We start from the raw sequence: 16,218 nt of genomic DNA on the forward strand, positions 1-16,218 counted from the left end.
TCATTCACCTGAACTCCCATTTGCAACCCTTGTGCATTTAAGACATGGGATGAGGTGAAACGATATTATTTAAGGAAAATATCTCCCTTTTTTTTTCTAAAGTTAAAATTTCCCTTCAGTGCAAACTTGCTGCTATGTTTCCGAAATCAACAAGTCAACCATAGCATCTGAGTGGTACACTTTTACATTGGAAGAAGCTTTACTCCGTATACCTGAGCTTGAAATAAAAACGTAACGTGCTGGAACCACTTAGCAGGTCAGGTAGCATCTGACAAAGTGACTTTGACCTTAAGTATTAACTCTGTTTCTCTTTCCACAGATGTTGCCTGATCTGCTGAGTGTTTCCAGCTTGTTTTTTTGTTTTTGTCTCAGATTCCTAGTACTTGAATTTATTTTTATCTTCATTGCCTAAACTAGATCTCTGTGGGATTACCAAGCAGCAATCTACATTTTGCCATCCATCACATTTTGGTGCTTTTTGGCTCTTAGTTCAACACCAACAGATCACATTTTCATTCTTCCATGAAAAAATATATAAAATTTTACTTCTGACATGGGGCCCCATCATATCACAGTTCTACAATGTACTAACCAATAATCCTATTTTGCACTGAATACAGGTTCTGAAAAAAGCCAAGGAATATTGACTCTTGCCTTAAGTCCCAATCGGCGATATCTGGCCATTTCTGAAAAAGGTGAAAAAGCCAGTGTGAGCATTTATGATATTCAGCATGATCAAAGTAGAAAGAGAAAGTCACTTAGTGTGAATGATCTCCATGCCCAAGAGTTCATCAGTATTGCCTTCTCGCCAGACTCTAAATACTTGATTGCACAGTCTGGAAAACCAGATTGGACCCTGATTTACTGGTTATGGAAGAAACAGAAAATCATGGGTGTCATGAAAACTACTACCAATACCAACCCAATTTACCAGGTAATTTTAGTACTTCTGAACAGTAGCTTCAGCTGCCATATTTTTGAGAAAAACATTCTTTTGAGAAAGGTGATTATTAAGTTAAACATAAATGTTTCTTACTTTTAAAGCTCTCCTTCATAAAATAGGAGAGGTTCAATAATGTGCAAAGTATTAGAATTGTCAATATATTGCAGATATGTGGTATACAGTTTATGGCTGGATTTTTGTCAGATTTCCAGCAATTTATAACTGTCCGTATTTGTATATCCTGAAGAAGGCTCAGACTTCCAAGCATATTACTCATGGAAGGCATAAGGTTAAACAGAAGCAGTAAGAAGAATTATTGTAGCCCAAGTGCTTTAATCGAACCTGGGAAAGTTGACCTGGGATTTCTGTTTAGTTGTTACAGTTTCATAAATGAGATAACAGAATACATTTCATTTTTCCTGAAATATATCCATCACCCAGACCAGGGACATGAGCTGGTTTGAGAACAGAAGTGTGCATCTTGTGGACCTAAAAGCATAAACAGAGAAATTTCTCATTGATATTATTTCTTAATAACATTAGTATAGCAGAGTCCTTCTGCAACTCAAATCAAATCAAGTTTAATTGTCATTCAAACCATAAATGGATACAGCTGAATGAACAGCATTCCTCTGAGGCCAAGGTGCAAAAATATATACATGCATTCAAAATAACAAGAAAGGCGAAAAAGAACCTAGTCACATAAGAAAACACATTTTTAGACCAAATTCCTGAGCAACAAGTCCCACAAATTGATGGTTCCTGGCAGTCCAGCCTGTAATTCCACAGATTCACCACTGGGGGGCAGCACCAATAGGATAGGCCACCCCCCGACCGAGCTCAGATGCCATGCTACAATGCAAGCCAGACTGAGGCCTAGTCCTAGCTAAACCTGAGGAGACTCTGCTGCCTCGCCACCTGTCTCACCACCAAACAAGGGAAGCAGGCCTGCAGCTATCAATGTCCAACATGGTCTTGCAATCGCAAAAGAAATGTCCAAGACAGTCACTCATGGTTTCAGTGCTTGCCGCCTTCGCGCCAACTCGAAAGCACCAACTCCAGTGCCTCTGACGAGCATGTAGCAGCACAGTCTCCATCCAGGTCAGCTCTTCCAAATCCAATCCAGCTTCTCCTGCTCACCTTGACCTCCCCAGCCTGACAGCCCATCTCCACCTCACTGGCCCAATGACCCAATTCTGCTTCTCCAAACTGCTGCCTAGTCACTCTGAACAATAAGCAAGCTCACTGATGCGGTGAACATGCTGTACAGGTAAATGGAGTCACTAATAGTCTTACTATGTATAAAAACACATTTAACATAGCAAAAGCACCTTCAGTTGGCCCCCGGCATATACACACACCCAGGCTGCTGTGTGTATATGCACTACTATCTTACTGGAAGGGGTAATATAGAAACATAGAAAACCTACAGCACAATACAGGCCCTTCGGCCCACAAAGTTGTGCTGAACATGTCCCTACCTTAGAAATTACTAGGCTTACCCGTAGCCCTCTGTTTTTCTAAACTCCATGTTACCTATCCAAAAGTCTCTTAAAAGACCCTATCATATCCGCCTCCACCACTGTTGCCAGCAGCCCATACCACGCACTCACCACTCTCTGAGTAAAAAACTTACCCCTGACATCTCCTCTGTACCTACCGTACTCCCCAGCACCTTAAACCTATGTCCTCTTGTGGCAACCATTTCAGCCCTGGGAAAAAGCCTCTAACTATCCACATGATCAATGTCACTCATCATCTTATACACCTCTATCAGGTCACCTGTCATCCTCCATCACTCCAAGGAGAAAAGGATGAGTTCACTCAACCTGTTTTCATAAGGGATGCTCTCCAATCCAGGCAACATCCTTGTAAATCTCCTCTGCACCCTTTCTATGGTTTCCACATCCTTCCTGTAGTGAGCAGACCAGAACTGAGCACAGTACTCCAAGTGGGGTCTGACCAGGGTCCTATATAGCCGCAACATTACCTCTCCGCTCCTAAATTCAGTTCCACGATTAATGAAGACCAATACACTGTATGCCTTCTTAACCACAGAGTCAACCTGAGCAGCTGCTTTGAGCGTCCTATGGACTCGGACACCAAGATCCCTCTGATCCTCCATATAGCCTGTGTTCTGAGAATATTTGCACAGGTCACTCTGCTAACTAAACCTTGGTGCCTCTTCAGATTCAGATTTTTTTATAACATGTATATTTAAACATACAATGAAATGTTTTATTTGTATTAACAACCAACACACAGGGGGTACACGTTCCAGCAACACCATAGCATGCCCACAATGCTCTGCAGAACAACACAGGACACAACAAAATGTTTCCTGGGTGAACATAATTTGATAGATAGATAGATACTTTATTGATCCCAAAGGAAATTACGGTGTCATGGTAGCATTACAAGTGCACCAATATACAAATATTTGAAAAGGAGTAAGAAAGAATAAACAAATGTTACCTTAAATTGAGATGTACAAAATTTACAAGTCAAAGATTGCAAGATTTACAAGATTTCCAAGTTCACACTTATAAGATGGTAATGCAAGAATTACTGTAATATTATACAGTAATGGGTGTACATTCACACCATCCAGATAAGAAGTGATGGTAGTAACAGAGGTTAGTAACAGTCTAACAGGAGGGGTCATCACATCCCCAGCTATAGGTTGACTTATAGAGCTTAATGGCCAAGGGTAAGAATGACCTCATATAACACTCTTTGGAGCAGCACAGTTGTTTTACAGTGGTATTTTACTGCATTATCAACATAGGTGGATAGATACTTTACTGATCCCAAAGGAAAATACAGAGTCACAGTAGCATTACAGATGCACAGATATACAGATGTTAAAAGAGAAGTAAGAAGAATAAAAAATAAGTTACCTCAATCTGTCTAACAAGAAGGGGTCATCACTTCCTTGGTTACATGTTGACTTATTATAGATCCTAATAGCTGAAGGTAAGAATGACCTCATATAGTGCTCTTTGGAGCAGTGCAGTTGTCTTGCTTCTCTGTTCAGCCAAGGTGGCATGCAGAGTATGAGAAACATTGTCCAGAATCCCAGGATTTTCCAAAGGGCTCTTTGTTATACCACAACCTCCAGTTTGTCCAGTTTGACTCTTATAACACAGCCAGCCTTTCTAATCGATTTATTGAGCCTGTTGACATCACCCACATTGATGCAGTTTCCCCAGCACACCACTGCATAGAAGATTGAACTGGCAACGACAGACTGAAAGAGGAGGCCTACATATTCCAAAGGACCTCAGTCTCCTCAGGAAGTAGAAGTGACTCTGGCCCTTCTTATACACAGCCTCTTGTTTTTTGTGCTCCATTCAAGTCTGTCGTTCAGCTGCATCCCCCCAGGTACTTATAGGAACTCACCACATCAACATCCTCACCATCAATAGTAACAGGGAGCAGTGCAGGCTTGGTCTTCCTAAAGTCCACTACCACCTCCTTTGTCTTACTAATGTTGAGCTGCAGATTATTCCATTTTCACCACTCAACAAACTCCTCCACCAGGGCCCTGCATTCATCATCTTGTCCTCCCTTTATACACCCAACTATTGTTGAGTTGTCAGAGAATTTCTGCAGATGGCATGAGTCAGTATTGTGTCTAAAGTCCAAGGTACACAGGGTAACAGGAAGGGAGCAAATACAGTCCCCTGTGGGGCCTCAGTGCTGCTTATAGCCATGACTGACACACAGCTCTGAAGCCACACAAACTGTGGCCTGCCATTATGCAGGACACAATGAAAGTGTTAACTTGCATTAAATGGAGCTTTTCCCCCAGCATTGAGGGTTGTCTGGTATTGAAGGCACTGGAAAAATCAAAATAACATGATCCTCAGTGCTGCCCCTCTTAACCAAATGGGAGTAGACTCTGTTCAGCAGGTAGATGATAACATCATCGATTCCAGTGTATTCCTGGTAGGCAAACTACAGGGGATTAAGGGCTGATTTGATCAGGGGTCAGAGGTGAGCCAGGACCAGCCTCTCTAGGGTCTTTATGATGTGTGAAGTCAGGGACACTGGATGGTAGACATTCAAGATTTTCGGTCAGCCCTTCTTGGGCACTGGGTCCACACATGATGTTTTCCACACTGTCGGGACCTTTTCCAGGCTGAGACTCAGATTGAAAATGTGCTGGAGAACTCCACATAGCAGTGTGTCCGCTGACTTGTGGTATACAGCTGTAGCCCAGTCCTTGGTTATTTTACATGACTGTCTGACTCAGATCTGTTGGTGCAACACTTTAATTTGTTGATTATCTTAATACACTGTTTCTACTGATCCCAATTTCAACTCCTTTATTAGCACATTTCTTCATGTTTGATCTTTAAAAGTTGAATGTCTTTCCATTAGAATTGAAAAGGTATAATATGTGATCCTGTAATTGGATCTATTGTACACTTCTTCTGCACCAACCTTAAGTGTCACACAGCCTTTTAAACTGTATCTTATAAGGAACTGTCTTTCCAGTACTATACCATACACTAACCAGTACTTCTTTTTGGAATTCAGGTCAGCTTTAACCCTCAAGATAATGCACAGATCTGTGTGGTTGGGGATGGTGTTTTAAAACTGTTGCGATTTGCTGATGGAAATCTCAAACAAACAAATTTCCAAAAGTTAGAGTTACAGAACTTTCTCACACATGCCTGGATGTCCAATGACCGCATCATTGTTGGCACTGATAAGGGAAAACTTTATCTTTTTGAGTTGGCAGAGCTGCGCTGGGAAGGCAAAATCACACTGGAAGACAGGTACAACTGGAAGGGTAACCCTCTTACATGTTCCCTTTATTTTCTCAACAATGTTTTATATTTTTGATTACTTAAATATTTAGAAACTCTTGGAAAGTCCTGGAGAGGGTCCAGAAGAGGTTTACAAGAATGATCCTGAGAATGAAAGGGTTAATGTATAAGGAGTGCTTGATTGTTCTGAGTCTGCACTCACTGGAGTTTCGAAGAATGGGGAGGAATCTCATTGAATCCCATCAAATTTTGAAGTACCAAGATAGAGTAGATAAAGGATGTTTCCATTAGTGGGAGAGTCTAGGACCAGAGGCCACAGTCTCAGAATACAAGGACATCTCTTTAGAACTGAAATGAGGAGGGATTTATTTTTTAGCCACAAGGTGGCCAATCAGTGGAATTCATTGCCACACACAGTTGTGGAAGCTAAGACATTTGGTATCAATAAATAGGTTGATAGGGTTTTGATTAATAAGTGTATCAAAGGTTACAAGGAGAAAGCAGGAGATTTGGAGTTGAGAGGGAAAATAAATCAGCTATGATCAAATGGCTGATCAAATTTGACTGGCTAAAGGCCTGATTCAGTTCCTATGTCTTATGACCTTCCTTTTTGAATTCTTGAGATGCTTAGTGAAAGGAATGCTACTTTTTAAGGAAATATTATTAGCAATGTTAGCATCTTAAATAAATTAACCAAGTTTGAAAAACAGAAATATATCATTTCTAGCATACTTGAGCATTCATGTGATAAATAAGTTTGCAAGTAAGCTAACTGAAGACTTGCTGAGCTCATGAGATTAACATGCAGTACATTATGGATTATTCTCTTGCATCAAGTGTTTTAAACAATTTTTGTGAAGCCACATATTTTTAATAGTTCAGTTTTACTACAATGTTTGGATTCTCTATTGGTTAAAATATTGTTTTGGAACTTTTTATTGTGGAATAAGCAATGGCATCTGTGTTCTTTATGTCCTACAGCCAATCAACCTCCCTTCCACCCCCTATACCCAAGATTACAGCAATGACATTATATTCCAAAGGCTTTATTTGCTCTCCTGGACCTGCTGTGGTGTATATATTTGAAAAAGGAGAGGAGGGGGATACCTTCAAGAAAACCAGAGTCTTTAAAGTAAGTTCCACACTAAATGTGACAGTAACAGATAAGTAATGCATGGTACAAATGAGTAAAGCAGCAAATAACTTCAGTATCTTATATATTTTGAAGTGATTGGAGATGTTTATGCTAGTAGTGTCTAAGTTTGAAAGTCACCTTGTAGCTTTGAAAAGGAAATATAAGATATGTTTTCATCATTCTTGCACCAGAATCCTGCAGAGGCATTGGATGTTCAAGGCATATTCCTTTTCATATGCAGATATCATCAACTTACATTATGGCAATAGGGAGGATAATATGACTTTCATGGTGCAGATAGGGCTTTCAGATTCATGCAGTGGATGCTACTCATGACAGTGATAGAGGCCAGGAATGAAGTTCTTCGGAGCAGGGAAACAAACTACCTACCACAACCATCCAAGAAGAAGCCTGGCAGGAAAAGATCTGACAGAAGTCACCTCCAGGATTTAGAATCCACTCACAATGGAACAATGCCAGAAGAAATTTCAAGACTTATTAGATTTGTCAGGGTGATCTCCTCATCTAATTCAATTCAATACTGCTCCTTACACAAACATTTGACTGATAATCACACGCTAAATAACTCCATCTACATATGCACAGCTCTCCTTCCTATACCATCTTCCAACTCACCTCACCATATATATTGTAACTAATCCTCATCTTATATAATACATTATTGAAGTGTATTTATGTCACCAAATACTACCTTGAGATTCATTTTCTTGCAGGCATTTACAGGAAGATAATGAAATAGAGTTTATTGAGAAACTACACATGAACAAAGACTGAAAAAAATCAATGTGAAAAAGAAGATAAATTATGCAAATAAAGTTGACCTTCCAAAAAGATCACAATAAAAGCTGTGCAACACTTGCAAAATACTGGAGGAATAAAAGATTGGTAATAGTTTTAAGGAACAGACATTTAAGTCCATATAGGAGCAGAATTAGGCTATTTGGTCCATTGAGCCTGCTCTGCCATTTCACCATGGCTGACCCATGCTTCCTCACAGCCCCAATCTCCTGCTTTCCCCCTGTATCCCTTCATGCACTGACCAATCAAAAGTCTATCAACCTCTGCCTTAAATATATGTAAAGACTTGGCTTCCACAGCTGCCTTTGTCAATGAATTCCACAGATTCACTACTCTCTGGCTAAAGAAATTCCTCCAAATCTCCACTCGAAAAGGCCGTCCCTCTCTTTTGAGGCTGTGTCCTCTGGTCTTAAACAATCCCAGCAAAGGAAATATTCTCTCCATATCCACTCTATAAACGCCTTTCCCCATTCGATAGGTTTCAATTAGGTCACCCCTCATTCTTCTAAATTCCAGTGAATGCAGGACCAAAGCCATCAAGCACTCTTCATATGACAAGCCATTTAATCCTGGAATCATTTTCGTAAATCTCCTTTGAACCTTCTCCAATTTTAACACATCCTTTATAAGATAAGGGATCCAAAATTTCACACAATACTGCAAGTGAGGCCTCACCAGTGCTTTCTAAAGTCTCCACGTTACATCCTTGTTTTATATCCTAGTCCTCTTGAAAAGAATGCTAACATTGCATTTGTCTTCCTCACCACAGATTCAACCTCCAAATTAACCTTTAAGGAATCCTGCAGAAGGACTCCCAAATCCCTTTGCACCTCAGATTTTTGTATTTTCTCTCCATTTAGAAACTAGTCAACCTTTTCATTTCTTCTACCAAAGTGCATGATCAGAATCAGAATCAGGTTTATTATCACCGGCATGTGACATGAAATTTGTTAATTTGGCAGCAGCATTTCAATGCAATACCTAGTATAGAAGACTCCAGGATGGTGTGTTGCCTCCCTGGTGCAAGGGTTAAGGATGTCTCTGAGCGGCTGCAGGACATTCTGGAATGGGAGGGTGAACAGCCAGTGGTCGTGGTGCACATAGGTACCAATGATATAGGTAAAAAATGCAATGAGGTCCTACAAGGTGAATTTAGGGAGTTAGGAGATAAACTAAAAAGTAGGACCACAAAGGTAATAAACTCTGGATTACTACCAGTGCCACGTGCTAGTCAGAGTAGAAATAGGAGGATATTTCAGATGAATACGTGGCATGAAAAATGGTGCAAGGGGGAGGGATTCAAATTTCTGTGGCATTGGAACCAGTTCTGGGGGAGGTGGGACCGGTATAAACAGGACGGTCTGCACCTGGGTTGGACTGGAACCAATGTTCTAGGGGGAGCATTTGCTACTGCTGTTCAGAAGGATTTAAACTAATGTGGCAGGGGGATGGGAACAAGTGCAGAGAGACAGAGGGGTGTAAAATGAGGGTAGAAGCAAAAAGTAGTAAGGTGAAAAGTAAAAGTGGCAGGCAGGCAAATCCAGGGCAAAAAGCAAAAAGGGCCACTTTTCAACATAATTGTATAAGGGCTAAGAGTGTTTTAAAAACAAGCCTGAAGGCTTTGTGTGTCAATGCGAGGAGCATTCGTAACAAGGTAGATGAATTGAATGTACAGATAGTTATTAATGAATATGATATAGTTGGGATCACAGAGACATGGCTCCAGGGTGACCAAGGATGGGAGCTCAACATCCAGGGATATTCAATGTTCAGGAGGGATAGACAGGAAAGAGAAGGAAGTGGGGTAGCATTGCTGGTTAGAGAGGAGATTAACGCAATAGAAAGGAAGGACATTAGCCTGGAGGATGTGGAATCGATATGGGTAGAGCTGCATAACACCAAGGGGCAGAAAACGATGATGGGAGTTGTGTACAGGCCACCTAACAGTAGTAGTGAGGTTGGGGATGGCATTAAACAGGAAATTAGAAATGTGTGCAATGAAGGAACAGTAGTTATAATGGGTGACTTCAATCTACATATAGATTGGGTGAACCAAATTGGTAAGGGTGCTGAGGAAGAGGATTTCTTGGAATGTATGCGGGATGGTTTTCTGAACCAACATGTTGAGGAACCAACTAGAGAGCAGGCCATTCTAGATTGGGTATTGAGCAATGAGGAAGGGTTAGTTAGCAATCTTGTCGTGCAAGGCCCTTTGGGTAAGAGTGACCATAATTTGGTGGAATTCTTCATTAAGATGGAGAGTGACATAGTTAATTTAGAAACAAAGGTTCTGAACTTAAAGAAGGGTAACTTCGAAGGTATGAGACATGAATTAGCTAAGATAGACTGGCAAATGATACTTAAAGGGTTGACGGTGGATATGCAATGGCAAGCATTTAAAGATCGCATGGATGAACTACAACAATTGTTCAGCCCAGTTTGGCAAAAGAATAAACCAGGGAAGGTAGTGCACCCGTGGCTGACAAGGGAAATTAGGGATAGTATCAAGTCCAAAGAAGAAACATATAAATTAGCAAAAAAAAAGCGGCACACCTGAGGACTGGGAGAAATTCAGAGACCAGCAGAGGAGGACAAAGGGCTTAATTAGGGAAAGGGAAAAAAGATTATGAGACAAAGCTGGTAGGGAACATAAAAACTGACTGTAAGAGCTTTTATAGATATGTGAAAAGAAAAAGATTGGTCAAGACAAATGTAGGTCCCTTACAGTCAGAAACAGGTGAATTGATCATAGAGAACAAAGACATGGCAGACCAATTGAATAACTACTTTGGTTCCGTCTTCACTAAGGAGGACATAAATAATCTTCTAGAAATAGTAAGGGACTGAGGGTTTAGTGAGATGGAGGGACTGGGGGAAATACATGTTAGTAGGGAAGTGGTGTTAGATAAATTGAAAGGATTAAAGGCAGATAAATCCCCAGGGCCAGATGGTCTGCATCCCAGAGTGCTTAAGGAAGTAGCCCAAGAAATAGTGGATGCATTAGTGATAATTTTTCAAAAATCCTTAGGTTCTGGAGTAGTTCCTGAGGATTGGAGGGTGGCTAATGTAACCCCACTTTTTAAAAAAGGAGGGAGAGAAAAACTGGGGAATTTTAGACCAGTGAGTCTGACATTGGTGGTGGGGAAAATGCTAGAGTCAGTTATCAAAGATGTGATAACAGCACATTTGGAAAGAGGTGAAATCATTGGACAAAGTCAGCATGGATTTGTGAAAGGAAAATCATGTCTGACAAATCTTATAGAATTTTTTGAAGATGTAACTAGGAGAGCCAGTGGATGTGGTATATTTAGATTTTCAAAAAGCTTTTGACAAGGTCCCACACAGGAGATTAATGTGCAAACTTAAAGCACACGGTATTGGGGGTATGGTATTGATGTGGATAGAGAATTGGTTGGCAGACAGGAAGCAAAGAGTGGGAGTAAACGGGACCTTTTCAGAATGGCAGGCAGTGACTAGCAGGGTACCGCAAGGCTCAGTGCTGGGACCCCAGTTGTTTACAATATATATTAATGATTTAGACAAGGGAATTAAATGCAGCATCTCCAAGTTTGCAGATGGCTCAAAGCTGGGCGGTGGTGTTAGCTGTGAGGAGGATGCTAAGAGGATGCAGGGTGACTTGGATAGGTTAGGTGAGTGGGCAAATTCATAGCAGTTGCAATTTAATGTGGATAACTGTGAGGTTATCCACTTTGGTTGCAAGAACAGGAAAACATTATTATCTGAATGGTGGCCGATTAGGAAAAGGGGAGGTGCAACGAGACCTGGGTGTCATTGTACACCAGTCATTGAAGGTGGGCATGCAGGTACAGCAGGCGGTGAAGAAGGCAAATGGTATGTTGGCATTCATAGCAAAAGGATTTGAGTACAGGAGCAGGGAGGTTCTATTGCAGTTGTACAAGGCCTTGGTGAGACCGCAACTAGAATATTGTGTGCAGTTTTGGTCCCCTAATCTGAGGAAAGACATTCTTGCCATAGAGGGAGTACACCAGATTGATTCCTGGGATGGCAGGACTTTCATATGAAGAAAGACTGGATTGACTAGGCTTATACTCACTGGAATTTAGAAGATTGAGGGGGGATCTTATTGAAACGTATAAAATTCAAAAGGGATTGGACAGGCTAGATGCAGGAAGATTGTTTCCGATGTTGGGGAAGTCCAGAACGAGGGGTCACAGTTTAAGGATAAAGGGGAAGCCTTTTAGGACCGAGATGAGGAAAAACTTCTTCACACAGAGAGTGGTAAATCTGTGGAATTCTCTGCCACAGGAAACAGTTGAGGCCGGTTCATTGGCTATATTTAAGAGGAAGTTAGATATGGCCCTTGTGGCTAAAGGGATCAGGGGGTATGGAGAGAAAGCAGGTACAGGGTTCTGAGTTGGATGATCAGCCATGATCATACTGAATGGTGGTGCAGGCTCGAAGGGCCAAATGGCCTACTCCTGCACCTATTTTCTATGTTTCTATGTTTCTACTGCCAATTAGCCACTGCTTTATCTATGTTAGAATCTTTCTTGTAATACTATGAGCTTGTAGCTTGTTAAGCAGTCTCACATGTGGCACCTTGTCAAAGGTTCCGAAAATCCTAGTACATAAGATCAACCTAACAGATTTGTCAGGCAAGATTTTCCCTTGAGGAAACAATGCTTACTACGGCTTATTTAACATGTACCTCCAAGTACCCCGAAGTCACATCCTTAACAATTGACTGCAATATCTTCCCAACCACTGAGGTCAGACTAATTGGCCTATAATTTCTTCTCTTCGTCCTCTTTTCCTTCTTAAAGAGTGGAGTGACATTTGCGATTTTCCAGTCGATTCCACCTCTTCTCACTCATGGAAATGGCTATCTTAAGACTTAAGGGCTGTGAGATCTGTATAGTCATTAAAATAAGGAATGTATCAGGTATACTCACTAACAAATACTCTGTAGGCCCCCTTGCATTTTATCGGCTGCACATACCCTCACTGCCATTTGTCTTGCTGCACTGACATAAAACTCTTTCTACTTCAGCTCAAAACAACAATTACCCTGCACCTCCCATTTCTACCTCCTATCCAAGATTCACAGACCTGACTGTCCAGGTAGACCCATTGTTTCTGCCTGCTCCTGCCCCACTGAACTCATGTCTGCATACCACGACTCTGCTTTATTCCCCTTGTTTCAGTCCCTTTCTATCTACATTCGTGACATTTCACACGCTCTTGATCTTTTCATTCACTAAGTTCCTTGGACCCAATCATCTCACTTTCACTATGGATATCCAGTTCCTATACATTTTATTTCCCATCAGGAGAGCCTTAATGCTCTCCTCTTCTTTTTGGGTTGTTATAACTGGGGGAAGTATTGGAGACAAGCTCCCACTATCTATTAAATGCTCCCAAAGACGTGTGCCTCAAGTAGTCTCTGACAAATAATTCCAGCCCTGGCCTTCACATGTGGCTTAGCTACTAAATCCAGTGGAACCATTTCTACTGATAGGGGAAGGGGCAAAGGCGAGTTACTGGTGCCTTAAACCAGTCGCTTCTGGCAGATGGGGCTTGTCAGCCGAGGTTGGGAGCTCATCTAGGAGAAGGAAAACTTTGATTTCTAACCTCTGCTGCCTTGCGGCTGTACCCACTCACGGGGAAGGCTTTGGGAGTAAACCCCAAGAGAAAAATCTGAAGCTGGAGTCCCTAAGGAAGTCCTACTTTGAGTTCAATGCTGACCGGCAACTCCTGCATCACTTCTGGTACCAGACTGTATCAGTCTCTGCCATTCCTTTGGGTTTATCAGATACATGGAGAGAAGGAGTTTGCTACATGGGCAACTACTTGCTCTCCATATCATACCGTCCAGGCTTACACATCTAGACAGCTAGGATGCAGTAGTCATGGTCAACTCTGACCGACAGAGGCCTTAGATTTAGACTCTTTCTGGACAATAGATCCAACCAGTTCCCCTCCACCACCACTTTCCTCCATCAGGCGCAACTAGACCTCACCCTGAACAATTTCTCCTTCGGCTCCTCCCACCTCCTTCAAACACAAGGTGTAGCCATGGACACTCACATGGTTCCCAGCTATGCCTGCCTTTTCGTCATCTATGTTCCAAGCCTACATTAACATCGCTTCACAACTCTGCCTACACCACATTGACAACTGCATTGGTGCTGCTTCCTGCACCAATGCTGAGCTTGTCAATTTCATCAATTTTGCCTTCAACTTATGTGATCCATTTCTGACGCGTCTGTCCCCCTTCTTGATCTCTTTGTCTCCATCTCCAGAGGCAATTTATCTACTGATATCTTTTATAAACCCAGTGACTCTTACAGGCATATGGACTATATCTCTCCCCACACTGTCACTTATAAAAACGCCATTCCCTTTTCTCAGTTCCAATGTCTCCACCACATCTGCTCTCAGGATGAGGCTTTTCATTCCAAATGAATGTCCTTCTTCAAAGAAAGGGGCTTCCCTTCCCCCACCATCAATACTGCCTTCACCCCATCCTTCCACAGCCACACGAGAGATAGGCTTCCTCTTGTCCTCAACTACCACCCTATAAGTCTCAGCATCTAGCACATAATTCTCCTTAACTTCCACCATCTCCAATGAGATCCCACCACCAAGCACATCTTCCCACCCCCTCCACACACTTTCCATTTTCACAGGGATCATTCCCTACTCAACTGCCTTGTCCACTCTTCCCTCCTCCAAGCACTTATCCTTGCAAATGGAACAGTACTATACCTTCCCCTATGCCTCCTCCCTCACTACCATTCAGGGTTCCAAACAGTCCTTCTGGGTGAGGAGTCACTTCACCTGACTGTCCATTGGGGTCATCTACTGTATCTGGTGCTCGTGGTGGAGCCTCTTGTATATTGGTGACGTCTGACATAGATTGGGAGAGTGCTTCATCAAGCACCTTTGCTCCATCTGCCACAAAAAGCAGGACTTCCCGGTGGCCACCCATTTCAATTCTACGTCGCATTCCCATTCTGACATGTCAGTCCCTGGCCTCCTCTACTGCCATGATAAAGCCACACTCAGGTTGGAGGAGCAACACCTTGTATTCTATCTCGGTAGTCTCCAACCTGATGGCACGAACATCGATTTTGCTGCCCCCCCCCCATCTCTCTCCTCTCCTTCACCATTTCCCATTCTTGTTTCCTTCTCACACATCATCTTTTTAACTGCCCATCATGTCCCTATGGTTTTCCTCCCCCTGCTTTTTCTTCCATGGACTTCTGTCCTCTCTTATCAGCTGCCTCCTTCTCCTGCCCTTTGCCCCTTTCACCAGTCAATGCCCCAGCTATTTACTTCATCCCTCCCCCTCTTATGGTTTCACCTATCACCTGTACCTTGTACTCCTCCTCCCTTCCCCTCCCCCACCTTTTTATTCTGATTTCTCCCCTTCCTTTCCTGTGCTGATAAAGGGTCTTGGTCCAAAACATCGACTTTTATTCTTTTCCATCGATGCTGGCTGCTGACTTCCTCCAGCATTTTGTGTGTGTTCCTTTGGATTTCCAGCATCTGCAGATCTTCTCATGTCAGCAATTATACTTGCTTTGTCCCTGAAGATATTAGCAGAGGTCTCCTACTCTCCTCCTTTCTGAGAAGGATGAGGAAACAGAGTAGGAGGATCTTCTTAGGATGCTGGAGGAAGGAGAGGGGCAAGAGGGAATTTGGAAGGGAAGCAAATGGAAAGAAATCATTAGAGGGGGCTCAACGACTGAAGAAAGAGATGTTGAGCACAGGTATCATTATGCCTGTCATCCAACAGTATAGTCTCGGGTCAGCATCGATACGGGATTGTGTGTAATTTGCAGCAGGGGTCTCCACCATTGGGTGTGTGGCTTCATGCACCTATATCACCCCAGTGTGCTCGGATGAGGGCCACAACTTGTTACAAGGGGGCGTTGAGAGCGGACCCAAGTGCAGGATACAGACACAGAGGTAGTATAAACAGAACAGTGTTTATTGATAGTTACTAGGAAGGCCAGGGAGCGAGGACAAAATGTCAACATGGATGTAATCAAACCAGTAAAACCTGGACTTGACCTGGACTCAGACTCCGACTTGATTCGGACTCAGAACTTGGATCTTGACTCTGACTCGGAACTTAACTGGGACTCAGCCTGGCCTCAGAACTTGACTCGGTGCTTAGAATTGGAACATGAAGCCTGGAACTGGACACGGACTAAGAGCCTGGACTTGGGCACAGACCACAAGCCTGGACTTGAAGGACTTTGGACAACGAAAAGACAGACTACCCAACTCGAAGTAGGGCAAACGGCCAGACCTACTCAGCTGGAAGGACTTAGACAATGAGGAGACAGAACACCCAACTCGGAGTAGCGGCCAAAAACCAAACCTACTCAGCTGGAAGGACAAGGACAGCAGGCTCTCGACTCAACCCAGGAACTGCAGATGTCTGACTCTCGATTCAACCCAGGAACTGCAGATGTCTGACTCTCGACTAGACCCAGGAACTGCAGATGTCTGACTCTCGACTAGACCCAGGAACAGTGGACGACAGGCTC

General features: G+C 42.6%; 1 protein-coding gene across 1 annotated transcript in view; it reads left to right on the plus strand.

Moving 5' to 3' along the window:
• cfap57 (cilia and flagella associated protein 57) overlaps positions 1-16,218 on the plus strand; it is a 75,044-nt gene that overhangs the window by 1,907 nt on the left and 56,919 nt on the right. Inside the window, exons 2-4 of the mRNA XM_073062762.1 lie at positions 621-934; positions 5,489-5,730; positions 6,703-6,853. Of these exons, the coding sequence (XP_072918863.1) occupies positions 621-934; positions 5,489-5,730; positions 6,703-6,853 (707 nt within the window). The remainder of the gene's footprint in view (positions 1-620; positions 935-5,488; positions 5,731-6,702; positions 6,854-16,218) is intronic.

This window comes from Hemitrygon akajei, chromosome 12 (assembly GCF_048418815.1).
Source record: "Hemitrygon akajei chromosome 12, sHemAka1.3, whole genome shotgun sequence".
Classification (NCBI taxonomy): Eukaryota; Metazoa; Chordata; class Chondrichthyes; order Myliobatiformes; family Dasyatidae; genus Hemitrygon; species Hemitrygon akajei.